Genomic DNA, 18,565 nt, shown 5'->3' with positions numbered 1-18,565 from the left:
CAATTTGATGAAGATCAAGGATACTTTATGGTAGTGGGGACCAGTACAGGAAAGGTATATGTTGTCATGAGTTGTTTTTCTGCTTGATTTTCACTGCTCTCTCTCCCTCTCTTAATCTGCCTAGTTATTTTTTATTTCCCCTACTACCATGACAGAATCTAAGTACCATGTGTCAGTATTTTGCATTGTGCATAGTACATTTTGTGCCTTTTCTATCCTTATTACAACAATTTAACTCGTTTTGCTCCATTTATGCCTCTGTTTTCTGCTTTAAGTCTACGTAGATTAACATTTGTTTTATTGTGCAACTATTTGTGATAGCTACTTTGTTTGACCTTTGCAACTTCAAATAAAATGATGACATGATAATTGTGCCATTACAGGCTATTGCATGTTTGACCTTTATGTTCTTTCTAAAGTATGCTAATTGATGTTGGAACCTACAAAGTTGGACAATACAACTTCATGTGGTGTATTTATAAAACTCGACCGGTTTGGGGAAGACCGCCCCACGGTATTATATCAAGAAGAAGCTCAATCGGAGCCCCGACTGAGAAAGGTCATGAAAGTTGGCCCCTTGTGCAATTAAATTTATGTCTATCCTTAGGGAATATGTGAGTTATCAGTTTTACCAAATTATCTGTGGTTCCAGGCTACATTTATGTCTACGAGGAATATGTTTCTCACGACACTAATATCTATTTAGTACCTGCATTCTTTTTGTTGCTTGTTGATGATACTAATATTGTCTGATATAACTAGTTGCTTTTTCTCTCTTTGGTAAGAATCTGCAATTAAATTTGACATCCATTGGTTATATATTTTTTCCTTGTTCAGTTACCACACATGCTGCCATCTGAAAATGCATTTTCAGCTGCTGTATCTGCTCTAGAGTGAATGAAGGACATCGTCTTTGGAAGTCAGACATCACCTAGAGCTAGGGTGTCCATTCTTGACATGTTTCTCTTAGTGATAGGTGGATACTGTCTAGCTAGGAACAGAGTCTTGAGGGATTGATGGATGCATGCATCTTCAATTCCTGTGTGTTGTATTACTACTGGTACAATCTCCAATTCTTGTGAACTTATGTATTTGGACTGTCAATTTGTGATATGAACATATATCAATGTGTTTGAAATCTGTATTGTATGTGATATTCTGTGTTGTATATGATATTATGTGTGTCTAATTTTTCATTTCTGTATTTTTTATTTTTTTCTGGAAAAGGGTTAAAAACGTGGGTACCCACGTTCTTAATGTTAAGAACGTGGGTACCGTCGAACTTATTGTGCAGTCCTCGCAGACCCACGCAGGACACATAAGTTCGACGGCCACGTGGCCCCGTCGAACTTAACCGTAAGAACGTGGGTGCCGTCGAACTTATGGGAAAAAATTCGACGGCCCCCGTCGAACTTAAAAACCCACGTTCTTAACCTTAAGTTCGACGGTACCCACGTTCTTAATGTTAAGTTCGACGGTACCCACGTTCTTAACCTTAAGAACGTGGGGGCCGTCGAACTTACTTCATTAAGTTCATCCAAAAATCGCCGTCGGCTATATTCGTCGGTAAACCCACGTTCTTATGGTAAGTTCGACGGCCTATTACATTAAGTTCGACGGTTTTTCACCCACGTTCTTTAACCAGTTTCTTGTAGTGAGTACCCAGCCACCATTGTTCACCAGGGCAGAGGACCCACTTGATGCAGATGTGTGGTTGCGAGTAGTGGAATCCAAATTCCCGCTACTCCATGGAGCTTGTTCAGAAGTCACCAAAGTCAGGTTCGCCACCCAGCAGCTTCACGGACCCGCAAGGACTTGGTGGGACCATTTTCTTGCCATGCAGCCAGAGGATCGAGAGATGGAATGGAGAGAGTTCAAGGCAGCTTTCCGGGGACACCACATACCAGCCGGGATTATGGACCGAAAGCTCAACGAGTTTCTGGCACTCACTCAGGGCAACAGGACCGTGTTGCAGTTGTAACTAACCTTGATTAGATGAGATAATAGCCCCCTTGGGTACTGTAGCATATATATAGGCAGACCATAATATATGGGCCTTAATGGGCCTTAACACCCCCTGTCAAACTCAAGGCGGAAGTGGAGGATTTGAAGCATTGAGTTTGATAAGATGAAACTGATGTTGTGCCTTAGTTTGTGCTTTTGTGAAGAAATCCGCAAGCTGTAATTCTGAGGGCACATATTGAAGATCAATGGTCTTCTGGTGACAATGAGATCTAGTGAATGAGACATCAACACCAATGTGTTTTGTGAGTTCACGCTTCACTGGATCATGACAAATTTGTATAGCTCCAGTATTGTCACAGCGAAGAAGTGTAGGCGAGTCACAAGAAACGCCTAGATCAGCCAAGAGCCAACGAATCCAGATAATCTCAGCAGTAGTAGTAGCCAGGGCTCGAAGTTCTGCTTCAGTACTAGATCTAGATACAGCAGCTTGCTTCTTGGATTTCCAAGCAACAGGGGATGATCCAAGAAGAATACAGTAACCAGTGATGGAGCGACGATCTGTAGGATCACTGGCCCAGGTAGCATCAGAGTAAGCATGAAGCTGAAGTGGAGAATTTGAGTCATAAAATAAACATTGTGTTTTGTCCCCCGTAAATATCTAAGCACACGAAGTAAGTGCCCATAATGAACTGATGTAGGAGCAGAGACAAACTGACTCAAGATCTGAACCGCATGAGCAATATCTGTCCTGGTGACAGTAAGGTAAACCAAGCTGCCAACAAGATGTCTATATCGGGATGGATCTTCCAAAGGTGTCCCATCAGTCGAATGAAGAGATAAGTGAAGATCCATAGGTGTGGCAACAATGCGAGTATCACTAAGACCAGAACGATCAAGAAGGTCTTGTATGTACTTAGCCTGAGAAAGATAAATACCATCTTGAGTCTGCAAAACCTCAATGCCCAAGAAATAACTGAGTTCCCCCAAGTCAGACATTTGAAATTCCTTACTCAGAGACGACTTCACATGAGCAATATGGTCTAGATCATCGCCTGTAATCAACATGTCATCAACATATAGTAATAGCAACGTGCGTCCTCGTGAAGAAACATGAATGAACAATGCAGGATCATGATCACTAGAATAGAAACCACAAGCCTTGATGACAGAAACAAATCTCTCAAACCAAGCACGAGGAGCTTGTTTGAGACCATACAAGGCTCGACGGAGACGACATACATGCCCTGATGGAGCTTCTATCCTAGGAGGTGGATACATATAGACTTCCTCGTGTAAATCACCATGAAGAAAAGCATTTTTGACATCCATCTAAGAGATAGTCCAAGAAGATGAAGCTGCAACAGCAAGTAAAGCTCGGACAGTAGTCAGATGGGCCACAGGTGCAAAAGTCTCATCATAATCAATACCCTGTGTCTGTTGAAAACCTCTGGCGACAAGACGAGCTTTATATCGCTCAATAGACCCATCAGATTTGGTTTTAACCTTGAAGACCCATTTGCACGTGATAGGTACCGCACCAGCAGGTAACGGAACAACATCCCATGTACACGTGCGATGAAGGGCATTTAATTCATCAGTCATAGCAAGCTGCCACTCAGGTATACCAGAAGCCTCTTTATAAGATGATGGTTCAGCAATGACTGCCCCAGCACGGGAAAACCCATAACGGTCTGGAGCGGCAATAGTGCCACGGTCACGAAGATGATATCCCTGATTAAAAACAACATGAGAGTCATCATTGTTAGTACAAGTATCAACAATAGGATCATCATCAGGACTGGTCGTGGGAGTAGAGCGAGGACGACGAATGTAAGTCTGAGTGACGGGTGGTTTGGAAGAGTAAGACTGAGAGGGTGTGGAAGTGGAAGGTGGTGTGATGGGAATAAGGACATCTGGGGTAGAAACAGTAGGTGGTGATATTGATGAAGTTTCAGAAATGGGAGGAAGGCTCATGAAGGAGGTAGACTCTGTGGAATAAAAAGAAGAATGAGTAGAAGAATTGTAAAAGAAGGGACGATTTTCATTGAAACTCACATCTCGAGAAATGCGCATGCGACGAGAAGATGAATCATAACATCGATAGCCTTTATGTTCAGGGCTGTATCCAAGAAAAACACACTCAACAGATTGAGCAGTCAATTTAGTACGTTCACGAGGTGATAATAGGACATAACACGTACATCCAAAAACTCGAAGGTGGTCATATCGTGGAGGAGTTCCGAAAAGAACTTCACCAGGTGTTTTGCCAGAGAGTTTGGATGACGGTTGTCTATTGATGAGATAAACCGCAGTAGAAACTGCTTCACCCCAAAAATGTGAAGGGACAAAAGAAGATATCAACAAAGTGTGAGCAGTTTCTATAATGTGACGATGTTTGCGTCCAGCCACACCGTTCTATGCATGAGCACCAGGGCAAGAAAGTTGAGCAAGAGTACCCTCTGAAGTCAAAAACTGGCGAAAATTATTAGATAAATATTCACCACCCGAATCAGAACGAAAGATTTTAATGTGAGTGGAAAATTGAGTGTGAATCATACGAGCAAAGGTTTTATAAATAGAAATCAGCTCAGAGCGGCGTTTCATAAAATAAATCCAAGTGTAGCGAGAATGATCATCAATAAAAATGACATAATATTTATATCCACCTTTTGACACAAAAGGTGCAGGACCCCAAATATCAGAGTGAACCAAATCAAAGGGTTTAACAGAATGAGAATTACTAGTAAAATATGGAAGTTGTATTTGTTTTCCAAGATGACAACCCTTACAATGAAAATCAGACTCAACCGAAGTATGACCTAAGCAACCTGACTTTATTAGTGTAGACAATCTAGATCCACACAAATGACCTAGACGATGATGCCACTGGGCAAAAGACGCAACAGAAGCAAGGGTAGCTGAAAGCATATGCGCTGGAGATGTAGCCAAGGAAGGAAGCCGCAAAGAGTCCAAGATGTAGAGGCGAGGAGCAGCTCTACGGCGACGGCCAGTCCCAATCACTTCCCCTGTGCGAAGGTCCTGTACAAAACAAGATGAGTCATCAAATCCGACAAAGCAATTATGATCCATAATTTGGCCTACAGAAAGAAGATCCATAGATAGCTCAGGGACGAAGAAAATATTAGGTACTGTAAAGTGCGGATCTGAAAGAGAACCCTTATGAGTAATGTGGCATACAGTACCATCAGCTGTCTGCACTGAAGCACCATCTGTGACAGGTGTAGTAGAAGCCAACTTTGACTGATCAGATGTGACATGAAAGGAAGCTCCTGAATCAAGTACCCAGGCCGACTCTGAAGTACAGGCGGACGAAGTGGCAGCAACAGCAACTGAGCCTCTATTAGATGGTCCTTGACCACGACCGCGAGCAGCACGTCGTGCACGGAAATCAGTCAACTTATCAGGGAACTTGACAAAGCAAAGCTCAGATCGATGATTGGTCTTGCCACAATGATCACAAGGCTTAAAAATATTCTTAGGTTTCTGGGCAGCAGCCAACACACTGTGAGGATTACCACCAGTAGAGGACAGAGAATGAAGACGAGTCTCTTCAGCAAGTAAATCAGACAACGCCTTAGCCATTGTGAGAGTGTCAGAACCCTGAAGTAAACGAGCACGAAGAGAATCAAACTCGGCCCGAACGCCCATAACAAATCTGTAAGTGAAGAACTTCTCAATAAACTGATGAGCCGGACACGGATCAGCAGTACAAGCTGGCACCATAGATGTCAAAGCACTCATCAGACGATCAAAGGCTGAGTAGTACTCATCAATGCTCATATCATTTTGCTCAATAACATGTGTCTGCTGCATGAGAGTGTGTAATAGAGCACCACTGTCCTGAACAAAACGCTCCTTCAAATGAGACCAGATGGCTTTGGCAGTTTTAAATTTAGACAAACTCATAATCATAGACGGTTTGACGCTGTTCACCATAGCAGCCATCACTTTACCATCATTAATCTGCCATGTTTTGATATCAGCAGCATTGCGACGATCATCCGCAAGTACGGGTGCCGCATCAGTCAAATGAAAGAGTAATCCATGTCCTCTGAGTGCAGTCTCAACACAGAAAGCCCACTCCGGATAATTGTGTCCATCAAGAGTGATATTGACCACAATAGCATTTGTCGTCATATTGAATTCAATGAAAAACAGGAAGAACAGGAGACTGGAAACCAAGCAAACCAGAGGAACCGCAGCTGACAGCAGTCCGACTTGGACGAGTTGACGAAGGTCTTGGTCGCGGAAGCCGAGTTGATCAGTCTGCTCGCAATGGCAGCCACCGGCGCACGGCGCAGATGGCGACGAGGCAGGGTGCAGTGGACGGCGACGCAGATCCGGATCCGCAGACTGTTTGCGGTGTGCTGCAGGCGGACGGCTACAGGGCGCAGTAGGCGGACGACGAAGGACAGCAGCCTGGCGCAGCACTGCTGGGAACGGCAGCCTGGCACAACACTGCTGGGAACTGCGCCCTGGCGCAGCAGGCACGGCGGACAGCGGCGGCCAGGGGCGGACAGCAGTGGACAGCGGCGGCCAGGAAGGGTAGATCCGCGACGGCGGATGGGCAGCAGCCAGGATCCGCGAGGATGGCCGCGAAACGGGACGAGATCCGCGACGGCGGATGGGCAACGGTGCGGATCTGGACGAGGGCGGCACAGACGAGCTCTGGGCGGCGGCAGCGTGGATCTGGACGAGGGCGGCGAATGGGCGGCGGCGCGGATCTGGACGAGGGCGGCGAACGGGCGGCGGCCGGATCTAGGCGGCGGCGGCGCAGATGAGCTCGCAGCGACGGGATCCAGCAAACGGGCGGTGGTCGGATCTAGGCGGCAGCGGGCGGGATCCGCGCAGATGAGGCCGCAGGCGGTAGGGCCGCGACGGCGGCGGAGAAGACTACGACGGCGGCAAAGGGGACCGCGACGGCGGCCGGAAGGAGAGATGGTGGATGGAAAAAAAATCTAAGAAACCCTAATCGTGACCTTCTCTGATACCATGTAACTAACCTTGATTAGATGAGATAATAGCCCCCTTGGGTACTGTAGCATATATATAGGCAGACCATAATATATGGGCCTTAACAGCAGTATGCTCAGGCTTTTAATGACTTGTGCCAGTATGCTGGATATCATGCAGATACAGATGAGAAGAAGAGAGACAGGTTCAGGAGGGGGCTCAGCACTAAGCTCCGTGACCGTCTCAACACCGTCAGGGCCAACAGCTACAATGAGTTGGTCAACATGGCTATCTCCCAGGAGGACTGCATTACAGCTCGATAGGCAGAAAAGAAGAGGAAGACCCCTGTGGCAGGACCCTCAGCTCAGCCACAACGCTTCAGGATTGTGTCCGACACTCAGAACAGGGGACCCCAGCAGCAGCTAGGGAGATGGGTGATCCGACCACAGCAGCAGCAGCAGCAGACACCCAACCGCACCCAGTTTCCAGCTCAGAGGAACAATCAGCAGCAGCAGCAGCTATATCGCCAGGGGAATGACAACAGGTGTTTCACTTGCGGCAACACCGGACACTATGCCAAGAATTGCCCCAGGAACCAGCAGAGGCAGGGGCAGAATGTTAATCAGAATCAAGGCAAGAGGCATAAGGTGCAAGTGAGGCAAGGCAGGCTAAACTTCACCACCATGACTGATATCCCAGAGGGAGCACCCGTTATGACTGGTATCTTTACAGTTTTGAATTATCCTGCCATTATTCTTTTTGATTCTGGTGCATCGCATAGTTTTATCAGTGCCAAATTTAGTGCCAATTACCTTTTCACCACACCAATGGGGGCATTACAATTTCAACACCAGGAGGCAGGGTTGCTACTTACCAAATTAACAAGAATGTGCCTATAAGGTTTGGCAGTCTGATAATTAAAACCAACCTCCTCATTTTGGGGTTGGATAGTGTGGATATCATATTAGGAACTGACTGGTTGACCAAACATCAGGCTGTGATTGATATTGCAGCTAGGGCCATTGAGGTGCACTCACCGACTTATGGTGAAACCACACTATATTTGCCTGACCAGGGTTGTACCCGTTCCTGTGCCTTCGTTATGATAGAATCCCCAGTGGAAAAGATCCCAGTGGTCTGTCACTACCCAGATGTTTTCCCAGATGAATTGCTAGGGATGCCACCTGACCGAGACATCGAGTTCGCCATTGAATTGCAACCCGGGACTGCTCCTATCTCCAAGAGACCCTATAGGATGCCTCCCGCGGAATTGGCAGAACTGAAGAAGCAATTGCAAGAGTTGCTGGACAAGGGATTCATTCACCCAAGTACTTCACCATGGGGATGTCCCGCCTTATTCGTGAAGAAAAAGGATGAGAGTTTGAGAATGTGTGTTGACTACCGCCCTCTCAATGCGGTGACCATTAAGAACAAATACCCACTGCCCCGCATTGATGTTCTGTTCGATCAGTTGGTAGGAGCCAAGGTATTCTCCAAGATAGATCTTCGCTCAGGTTACCATCAGATCAAGATCCGTGCCAGTGATATTCCCAAGACGGCCTTCTCAACCAGATATGGGCTGTATGAGTTTTTGGTGATGTCTTTTGGGCTGACCAATGCCCCGGCTTATTTTATGTACCTAATGAACTCAGTATTCATGCCAGAGTTGGATACGTTCGTGGCCGTTTTCATTGATGATATTCTAGTCTATTCCAAGAACGAAGACGAGCATACTGAGCATCTGCACATCGTGCTTCAGCGACTGTGCGATCATCGTCTCTATGCTAAGTTGTCTAATTTCTCAGGATGGGATATCAGTTGATCCTGAGAAGGTACAAGAGGTAATGGATTGGAAACCCCCGACAACAGTAAGGCAGATTCAGAGTTTTCTGGGATTGGAAGGGTATTATCGACGATTTATTCCGGATTTCTCCAGAATTGCCAAACCCATGACTGAACTGTTAAAGAAGGGTGTCAAGTATGATTGGAGCCAAAAGTGCGAAGATGCCTTTCATACTTTGAGGCAGCATTTGACAACAGCCCCAGTGCTTGCTCAACCTGACAACACCAAGCCATTTGAAGTTTATTGTGATGATTCTGGTACGGGATTGGGATGTGTCTTGATGCAAAATAACAGAGTAATTGCTTATGCTTCCCGAGCACTCAGACCCCATGAGCAGAACTACCCTACACATGATCTGGAATTGGCAGCTGTGGTTCATGCTCTTAAGATATGGAGACACTACTTGATGGGAGCTCACTGTAACATCTACACCGATCACAAGAGTCTCAAATACATCTTCACTCAGGCAGATCTGAACATGAGGCAGAGGAGATGGTTGGAGTTGATCAAGGATTATGATTTAGAGGTGCATTACCATCCGGGCAAGGCCAATGTGGTGGCAGATGCCTTGAGCAGAAATGCCCAGTGAAATTGTATGAACATGGATGCAAGAGTTACCACCCTGTGTGATGAGTTGTGCAAGTTGAACCTGGAAGTTGTTTCTTCAGGTGCCTTAAGTTATATCTCGGTAGAACCCACCTTACAAGAGCAAATAGTCAGGGCACAGATTGAAGATAAGGGTGTTCAGGTTATCAAGGAAATGATCAAGCAGAAGGCAGAGAAATACAAGTGCTTCCGTCAGGACAGCAAGGGAATTCTATGGTTTGGAGATCGATTGGTTGTTCCCAAGGACCCTGAGCTCACAAAGAAGATATTGGACGAAGCTCACCTTTCCAAGTTCTCCATGCACCCTGGTAGCAACAAAATGTATCATGATCTCAGATCTAGAATGAAGAGGGAAATTGCCAAGTACATATCCGAGTGTGACACCTGCCAGAGGATCAAAGCTAGTCATTTGAAGGCAGCAGGCCCTTTGCAACCCCTTCCCATACCATCTTGGAAATGGGAGGACACATGCATGGACTTTCTCGTAGGATTGCCCAATACCTCCAGGCACCATGATTCCATTTGGGTTATTGTGGACAGATTGACCAAGACCGCTCACTTCTTGCCAGTGCACACCACCCACAGGACAGAGAAGTATGCAGAGATCTACATTGACCAGATAGTTCGTCTGCATGGGATACCAAGGACTATAGTCTCAGACAGAGGAGCACCATTTGTGGCACGATTTTGGGAACAATTGCAGGAATCACTTGGGACTCATGTCATACGAAGCTCAGCATACCATCCCCAAACCGATGGCCAGACAGAAAGGGTAAACCAGATTTTGGAAGATATGTTAAGGGCATGTGTACTGCACTACGGAAAGGATTGGGACAAGTGTATTTCCTTGGCTGAGTTTTCCTATAATAACAGCTACCGGTCTAGTCTAAAGATGGCACCTTTTGAAGCTTTATATGGGAGAAGATGCAGAACCCCGCTGAATTGGTCTCAAGCAGAAGAAAGGGAAATATTTGGGCCAGATTTGGTACTTGAAGCATAGGCAAAAGTCAGAATCATCAAGAAGAACTTAGAAGCTGCTCAGGCCAGACAAAAGAGCTATCATGACAAGAGGCGGAAGCCTCTTCAGTTAGAAGTGGGAGATCATGTTTATCTTAAGGTATCACCTACCAAGGGTGTCCAGAGATTCGGAATTAAGGGCAAGTTAGCTCCTCGCTACATTGGACCCTACGAGATCAAGGAAGCTTGTGGACCCGTAGTCTATCAATTGGAATTGCCACCTCACATGTCAGCAGTTCACAATGTGTTCCACGTATCTCAGCTGCGGAAATGTGTTCGCCTACCCACTGAAGTGCTACCTGAACCAGATCTTGAGATAGAACCAGACTTATCTTATCAAGAGTACCCAGTCAAGATATTGGATCAGAAGGAGAGATCTGAAAGGGAATTAGGCTTACACCTAGTTCCTATATAATTTTGGTGGTTGAATTGCCCAACACAAATAATTGGACTAACTAGTTTGCCCAAGTATGTAGATTATACAGGTGTAAAAGGTTCACCCTCAGCCAATAAAAAGACCAAGTTTTGGATTCAATAAAGGAGCAAAGGGGCAACCGAAGGCACCCCTGGTCTGGCGCACCGGACTGTCCGGTGTGCCACCGGACAGTGAACAGTACCTGTCCGGTGCACCAGGGGACTCAGACTCAAACTCGCCACCTTCGGGAATTTCCAGGGCGACTCGGCTATAATTCACCGGACTGTCCGGTGTACACCGGACAGTGTCCGGTGCGCCAAGGGAGGTCGGCCTCAGGAACTCGCCAGCTTCGGGAAACGCCAACGGCTAGTCCACTAAAATTCACCGGACTGTCCGGTGTGCACCGGACTGTCCGGTGCGCCTCCGGAGCAACGGTCTTCTCCGCGCCAACGGCTCTCTGCCGCGCATTTAATGCGCGCTCTGCGCGCGCAGGAGTCAGAATCGCCCATGCTGGCACACCGGACAGCAAACAGTACCTGTCCGGTGTGCACCGGACACCCAGGCGGGCCCACAAGTCAGAAGCTCCAACGGTCAGAATCCAACGGCAGTGATGACGTGGCAGGGGGCACCGGACTGTCCGGTGTGCACCGGACTGTCCGATGCGCCATCGAACAGACAGGATTCCCAACGGCCACATTTGGTGGTTGGGGCTATAAATACCCCAACCACCCCACCATTCATTGCATCCAAGTTTTCCACTTCTCAACTACTACAAGAGCTCTAGCATTCAATTCTAGACACACTAAAGAGATCAAATCCTCTCCAATTCCACACAAAGCCCTAGTGACTAGTGAGAGTGATTTGCCGTGTTCATTTGAGCTCTTGCGCTTGGATTGCTTCTTTTCTTTCTCACTTGTTCTTGAGATCACAACTCCATTGTAATCAAGGCAAGAGGCACCAATTGTGTGGTGGCCCTTGCGGGGAAGTTTTGTTCCCGGCTTTGATTTGAGAAGAGAAGCTCACTCGGTCCAAGGGACCGTTTGAGAGAGGGAAGGGTTGAAAGAGACCCGGCCTTTGTGGCCTCCTCAACGTGGAGTAGGTTTGCAAGAACCGAACCTCGGTAAAACAAATCTCCGTGTCTCACTCGCTTATTCGCTTGGGATTTGTTTTGCGCCCTCTCTCTCGGACTCGTTTATATTTCTAACGCTAACCCGGCTTGTAGTTGTGTTTATATTTGTAAATTTCAGTTTCGCCCTATTCACCCCCCCTCTAGGCGACTATCAATTGGTATCAGAGCCCGGTGCTTCATTAGAGCCTAACCGCTCGAAGTGATGTCGGGAGATCACGCCAAGAAGGAGATGGAGACCGGCGAAAAGCCCACTACAAGCCTAGGGAGTACTTCATCGGAAGAGTCCCGCACCAAGAGGAAGGAGAAGAAGAAGATCTCCTCCAACAAAGGGAAGGAGAAGAAATCTTCTTCTCATCACAAAGAGAAGAAAGAAAAATCTTCTTCCCACAAGCCGCATCGGAGCGGTGACAAGCACAAGAGGATGAGGAAGGTGGTCTACTACGAGACCGACACTTCATCACCATCCACCTCCGGCTCCGACGCGACATCCGTCACTTCTAAGCGCCAAGAGCGCAAGAAGTATAGTAAGATCCCCCTACGCTACTCTCGCATTTCAAAGCATACACCTTTACTTTCCGTCCCATTAGGCAAACCACCAACTTTTGATGGTGAAGATTATGCTAGGTGGAGCGATTTAATGCGATTTCATCTAACCTCGCTCCACAAAGGTATATGGGATGTTGTTGAGTTTGGTGCGCAGGTACCGTCAATAGGGGATCAAGACTATGATGAGGATGAGGTGGCCCAAATCGAGCACTTCAACTCACAAGCCACAACAATTCTCCTCGCCTCACTAAGTAGAGAGGAATATAACAAAGTACAAGGGTTGAAGAACGCCAAGGAGGTTTGGGATGTACTCAAAACCGCGCACGAGGGAGACGAGCTCACCAAGATCACCAAGCGGGAAACGATCGAGGGGGAGCTCGGTCGGTTCCGGCTTCACAAAGGGGAGGAGCCACAACACATGTACAACCGGCTCAAGACTTTGGTGAACCAAGTGCGCAACCTCGGGAGCAAGAAGTGGGACGATCACGAAGTGGTAAATGTTATTTTAAGATCTCTCATTTTTCTTAATCCCACTCAAGTTCAATTGATTCGTGGTAATCCTAGATATACTAAAATGACCCCCGAGGAAGTTATCGGGCATTTTGTAAGTTTTGAGTGCATGATAGAAGGCTCGAGGAAAATCAACGAGCTTGGCGACTCATCCGAAGCCCAACCCGTTGCATTCAAGGCAACGGAGGAGAAGAAGGAGGAGTCTACACCAAGTCGACAACCAATAGACGCCTCCAAGCTTGACAATGAGGAGATGGCGCTCGTCATCAAGAGCTTCCGCCAAATCCTCAAACAAAGGAGGGGGAAAGACTACAAGTCCCGCTCCAAGAAGGTTTGCTACAAATGTGGTAAGCCCGGTCATTTTATTGCTAAATGTCCTATATCTAGTGACAGTGACCGAGGCGACGACAAGAAGGGGAGAAGAAAGGAGAAGAAAAGGTACTACAAGAAGAAGGGCGGCGATGCCCATGTTTGTCGGGAATGGGATTCCGACGAGAGCTCAAGCGACTCCTCCGACGACGAGGACGCCGCCAACATCGCCGTCACCAAGGGACTCCTCTTCCCCAACGTCGGCCACAAGTGCCTCATGGCAAAGGACGGCAAAAAGAAAGTTAAATCTAAATCCTCCACTAAATATGAATCCTCTAGTGATGACAATGCTAGTGATGAGGAAGATAATTTGCGTTCCCTTTTTGCCAACCTTAACATAGCTCAAAAAGAAAAATTAAATGAATTGGTTAGTGCTATTCATGAAAAGGATGATCTTTTGGATTCCCAAGAGGACCTCCTTATTAAGGAAAACAAGAAACATGTTAAGGTTAAAAAGGCTTATGCTCTTGAAATTGAGAAATGTGAAAAATTATCTAGTGAGCTAAGCACTTGCCGTGAGATGATTGACAACCTTAGAAATGAAAATGCTAGTTTAAATGCTAAGGTTGATTCTCATGTTTGTAATGTTTCAATTCCCAATCCTAGAGATAATAATGATGATTTGCTTACTAGGATTGAAGAATTAAACATTTCTCTTGCTAGCCTTAGAATAGAGAATGAAAATTTGATTGCTAAGGCTAAAGATTTTGATGTTTGCAAAGTTACAATTGCCGATCTTAGAGATAAAAATGATATTCTTCATGCTAAGATTGTTGAACTTAATTCCTGCAAACCGTCTACATCTACTATTGAGCATGTGTCTATTTGTGATAGATGTAGAGATATTGATGTTAATGCTATTCATGATCACATGGCTTTAATTAAACAACAAAATGATCATATAGCAAAACTAGATGCTAAAATTGCCGAACACAACTTAGAAAATGAGAAATTTAAATTTGCTCGTAGCATGCTTTATAATGGGAGACGCCCTGGCATTAAGGATGGCATTGGCTTCCAAAGGGGAGACAATGTCAAAATTAGTGCCCCTCCTAAAAGATTGTCAAATTTTGTTAAGGGCAAGGCTCCCATGCCTCAGGATAACGAGGGTTACATTTTATACCCTGCCGGTTATCCCGAGGACAAAATTAGGAAAATTCATTCTAGGAAGTCTCACTCTGGCCCTAATCATGCTTTTATGTATAAGGGTGAGACATCTAGCTCTAGGCAACCAACCCGTGCCAAGTTGCCTAGAAAGAAAACTCCTAATGCATCAAATGATCATGCCATTTCATTTAAAACTTTTGATGCTTCTTATGTGCTTACTAACAAATCCGGCAAAGTGGTTGCCAAGTTTGTTGGGGGCAAACACAAGGGTTCCAAGACTTGTGTTTGGGTACCCAAAGTTCTTGTGTCTAATGCCAAAGGACCCAAAACCGTTTGGGTACCTAAAGTCAAGAACTAAAATTGTTTTGTAGGTTTATGCATCCGGGGGCTCAAGTTGGATACTCGACAGCGGGTGCACAAACCACATGACCGGGGAGAAAAGGATGTTCTCCTCATATGAGAAAAACCAAGATTCCCAACGAGCTATCACATTCGGGGATGGAAATCAAGGTTTGGTCAAAGGACTTGGTAAAATTGCTATATCTCCTGACCATTCTATTTCCAATGTTTTTCTTGTTGATTCTTTAGATTACAACTTGCTTTCTGTTTCCCAATTATGTCAAATGGGCTACAACTGTCTTTTTACTGATGTAGGTGTCACTGTCTTTAGAAGAAGTGATGATTCAATAGCATTTAAGGGTGTGTTAGAGGGTCAGCTATACTTAGTAGATTTTGATAGAGCTGAACTTGACACATGCTTAATTGCTAAGACTAACATGGGTTGGCTCTGGCACCGCCGACTAGCCCATGTTGGAATGAAGAATCTTCATAAGCTTCTAAAGGGAGAGCACATTTTAGGATTAACAAATGTTCATTTTGAGAAAGACAGGATTTGTAGCGCATGCCAGGCAGGGAAGCAAGTTGGAGTCCATCATCCACACAAGAACATCATGACGACCGACAGGCCGCTTGAGCTACTCCACATGGATCTATTCGGCCCGATTGCTTACATAAGCATCGGCGGGAGTAAGTATTGTCTTGTTATTGTGGATGATTATTCTCGCTTCACTTGGGTATTCTTTTTACAGGAAAAATCTCAAACCCAAGAGACCTTAAAGGGATTCTTGAGACGGGCTCAAAATGAGTTCGCCTTAAGGATCAAGAAAATAAGAAGCGACAACGGGACGGAGTTCAAGAACTCTCAAATTGAAAGCTTTCTTGAGGAAGAGGGCATCAAGCATGAGTTCTCTTCTCCCTACACTCCACAACAAAATGGTGTAGTAGAGAGGAAGAATCGAACTCTATTGGACATGGCAAGAACCATGCTTGATGAGTACAAGACACCGGACCGGTTTTGGGCCGAAGCGGTCAACACCGCCTGCTACGCCATCAACCGATTATATCTACACCGAATCCTCAAGAAGACATCATATGAACTCCTAATCGGTAAAAAGCCCAACATCTCATATTTTAGAGTCTTTGGTAGCAAATGCTTTATTCTTGTTAAAAGAGGTAGAAAATCTAAATTTGCTCCTAAGACTGTAGAAGGCTTTTTACTTGGTTATGACTCAAACACAAGGGCATATAGGGTCTTTAACAAGTCCACTGGACTAGTTGAAGTCTCATGTGACGTTGTGTTTGATGAAACTAACGGCTCTCAAGTAGAGCAAGTTGATCTTGATGAGATAGGTAATGAAGAGGCTCCATGCATAGCGCTAAGGAACATGTCCATTGGGGATGTGTGTCCTAAGGAATCTGAAAAGCCTCCAAGTGCACAAGATCAACCATCCTCCTCCACGCAAGCATCTCCACCAACTCAAAATGAGGATGAGACTCAAGTTGATGAAGGGCAAAATCAAGAAGATGAGCCACCTCAAGATGATGGCAATGATCAAGGGGGAGATGCAAATGATCAAGAAAAGGAGGATGATGAAGAACAGAGGCCGCCACACCCAAGAGTCCACCAAGCAATACAAAGAGATCACCCCGTCGACACCATCCTCGGCGACATTCATAAGGGGGTAACTACTCGATCTCGGGTTGCACATTTCTGTGAGCATTACTCTTTCGTTTCCTCTATTGAGCCACACAGGGTGGAGGAAGCACTTCAAGATTCGGATTGGGTGGTGGCAATGCAAGAGGAGCTCAACAATTTCACGAGGAATGAGGTATGGCATTTAGTTCCACGTCCTAACCAAAATGTTGTAGGAACCAAATGGGTCTTCCGCAACAAGCAAGATGAGCATGGTGTGGTGACAAGGAACAAAGCTCGACTCGTGGCCAAAGGGTATTCACAAGTCGAAGGTTTGGATTTCGGTGAAACCTATGCACCCGTAGCTAGGCTTGAGTCAATTCGCATATTATTGGCCTATGCTACTTACCATGGCTTTAAGCTTTATCAAATGGACGTAAAAAGTGCCTTCCTCAATGGACCAATCAAGGAAGAGGTCTATGTTGAGCAACCTTCCGGCTTTGAAGACAGTGAGTATCCTAACCATGTTTATAAGCTCTCTAAGGCGCTTTATGGGCTCAAGCAAGCCCCAAGAGCATGGTATGAATGCCTTAGAGATTTCCTTATTGCTAATGGCTTCAAAGTCGGTAAAGCCGATCCTACACTCTTTACTAAAACTCTTGAAAATGACTTGTTTGTATGCCAAATTTATGTTGATGATATTATATTTGGGTCTACTAACGAGTCTACTTGTGAAGAGTTTAGTAGGATTATGACACAGAAATTCGAGATGTCTATGATGGGGGAGTTGAAGTATTTCTTAGGATTCCAAGTGAAGCAACTCCAAGAGGGCACCTTCATTAGCCAAACGAAGTATACTCAAGACATTCTAAACAAGTTTGGGATGAAGGATGCCAAGCCCATCAAGACACCCATGGGAACCAATGGGCATCTCGACCTCGACACGGGAGGTAAGTCCGTAGATCAAAAGGTATACCGGTCGATGATAGGTTCTTTACTCTACTTATGTGCATCTCGACCGGATATTATGCTTTCCGTATGCATGTGTGCAAGATTCCAAGCCGACCCTAAGGAAGCTCACCTTACGGCCGTGAAACGAATCTTGAGATATTTGGCTTATACTCCTAAGTTTGGGCTTTGGTATCCTAGGGGATCCACATTTGATTTGATTGGTTATTCGGATGCCGACTGGGCGGGGTGCAAAATCAATAGGAAGAGCACATCGGGGACTTGCCAGTTCTTGGGAAGATCCTTGGTGTCTTGGGCTTCAAAGAAGCAAAATTCGGTCGCTCTTTCCACCGCCGAAGCCGAGTACATTGCCGCAGGCCATTGTTGCGTGCAATTGCTTTGGATGAGGCAAACCCTGCGGGACTACGGTTACAAATTAACCAAAGTTCCTTTACTATGTGATAATGAGAGTGCAATCAAAATGGCCGACAATCCCGTCGAGCATAGCCGCACTAAACACATAGCCATCCGGTATCATTTTCTTAGGGATCACCAACAAAAGGGAGATATCGAGATTTCTTACATTAACACTAAAGATCAATTAGCCGATATCTTTACCAAGCCTCTTGATGAACAATCTTTTAACAAACTTAGGCATGAGCTCAATATTCTTGATTCTAGAAATTTCTTTTGCTAGCTTGCACACATAGCTCATTTGAATACCTTTGATTATATCTCTTTTATATGCTATGACTAATGTGTTCTCAAGTCTATTTCAAACCGAGTCATAGGTATATTGAAAGGGATATGGAGTCTTCGGCAAAGACAAAGGCTTCCACTCCGTAACTCATACTTCGCCATCACTCCAAGCATCTCTCTATTCTTTGGGGAGAAATGAGAATTCAAAGCAAAAGGACTTCGTCTTTGGTATAATCTTAACTCATTTACTTATGACCAAAGGGGAAGATAGTACCTAAGGGCTCTAATGATTCCGTTTTTGGCGATTCATGCCAAAAAGGGGGAGAAATGAGCCCAAAGCAAAAGGACCGCACCACCACCAATTTCAAAACCTTAGTACTTTCCAAAAGTATTTTTCAATTGGTATCCTATTGTGTTCAAAAGGGGGAGAAAGTAGTATTTCAAAAATGATATATCAAAACCCTC

At 45.5% G+C, this 18,565-nt stretch overlaps 1 protein-coding gene across 1 annotated transcript; it reads right to left on the bottom strand.

Annotated features, from left to right (window-relative positions):
* Positions 1–4,568: 4,568 nt before the first annotated feature.
* Positions 4,569–6,176, bottom strand: LOC103628938 (uncharacterized). The gene is made up of 2 exons (XM_008650128.4): positions 5,169–6,176; positions 4,569–5,004 (listed from the first exon to the last, which is right to left on the bottom strand). Exons 1-2 carry the CDS (start codon positions 6,121–6,123, stop codon positions 4,961–4,963), a joined length of 999 nt encoding a protein of 332 aa, XP_008648350.1. The 5' UTR covers positions 6,124–6,176; the 3' UTR covers positions 4,569–4,960.
* Positions 6,177–18,565: the final 12,389 nt, after the last annotated feature.

This window comes from Zea mays, chromosome 6 (assembly GCF_902167145.1).
Source record: "Zea mays cultivar B73 chromosome 6, Zm-B73-REFERENCE-NAM-5.0, whole genome shotgun sequence".
In the NCBI taxonomy this organism is placed as follows: Eukaryota; Viridiplantae; Streptophyta; class Magnoliopsida; order Poales; family Poaceae; genus Zea; species Zea mays.
The sequence above is the reverse complement of the archived record's forward strand: the minus strand, read 5'-3'. Positions and strand labels throughout refer to the sequence as shown.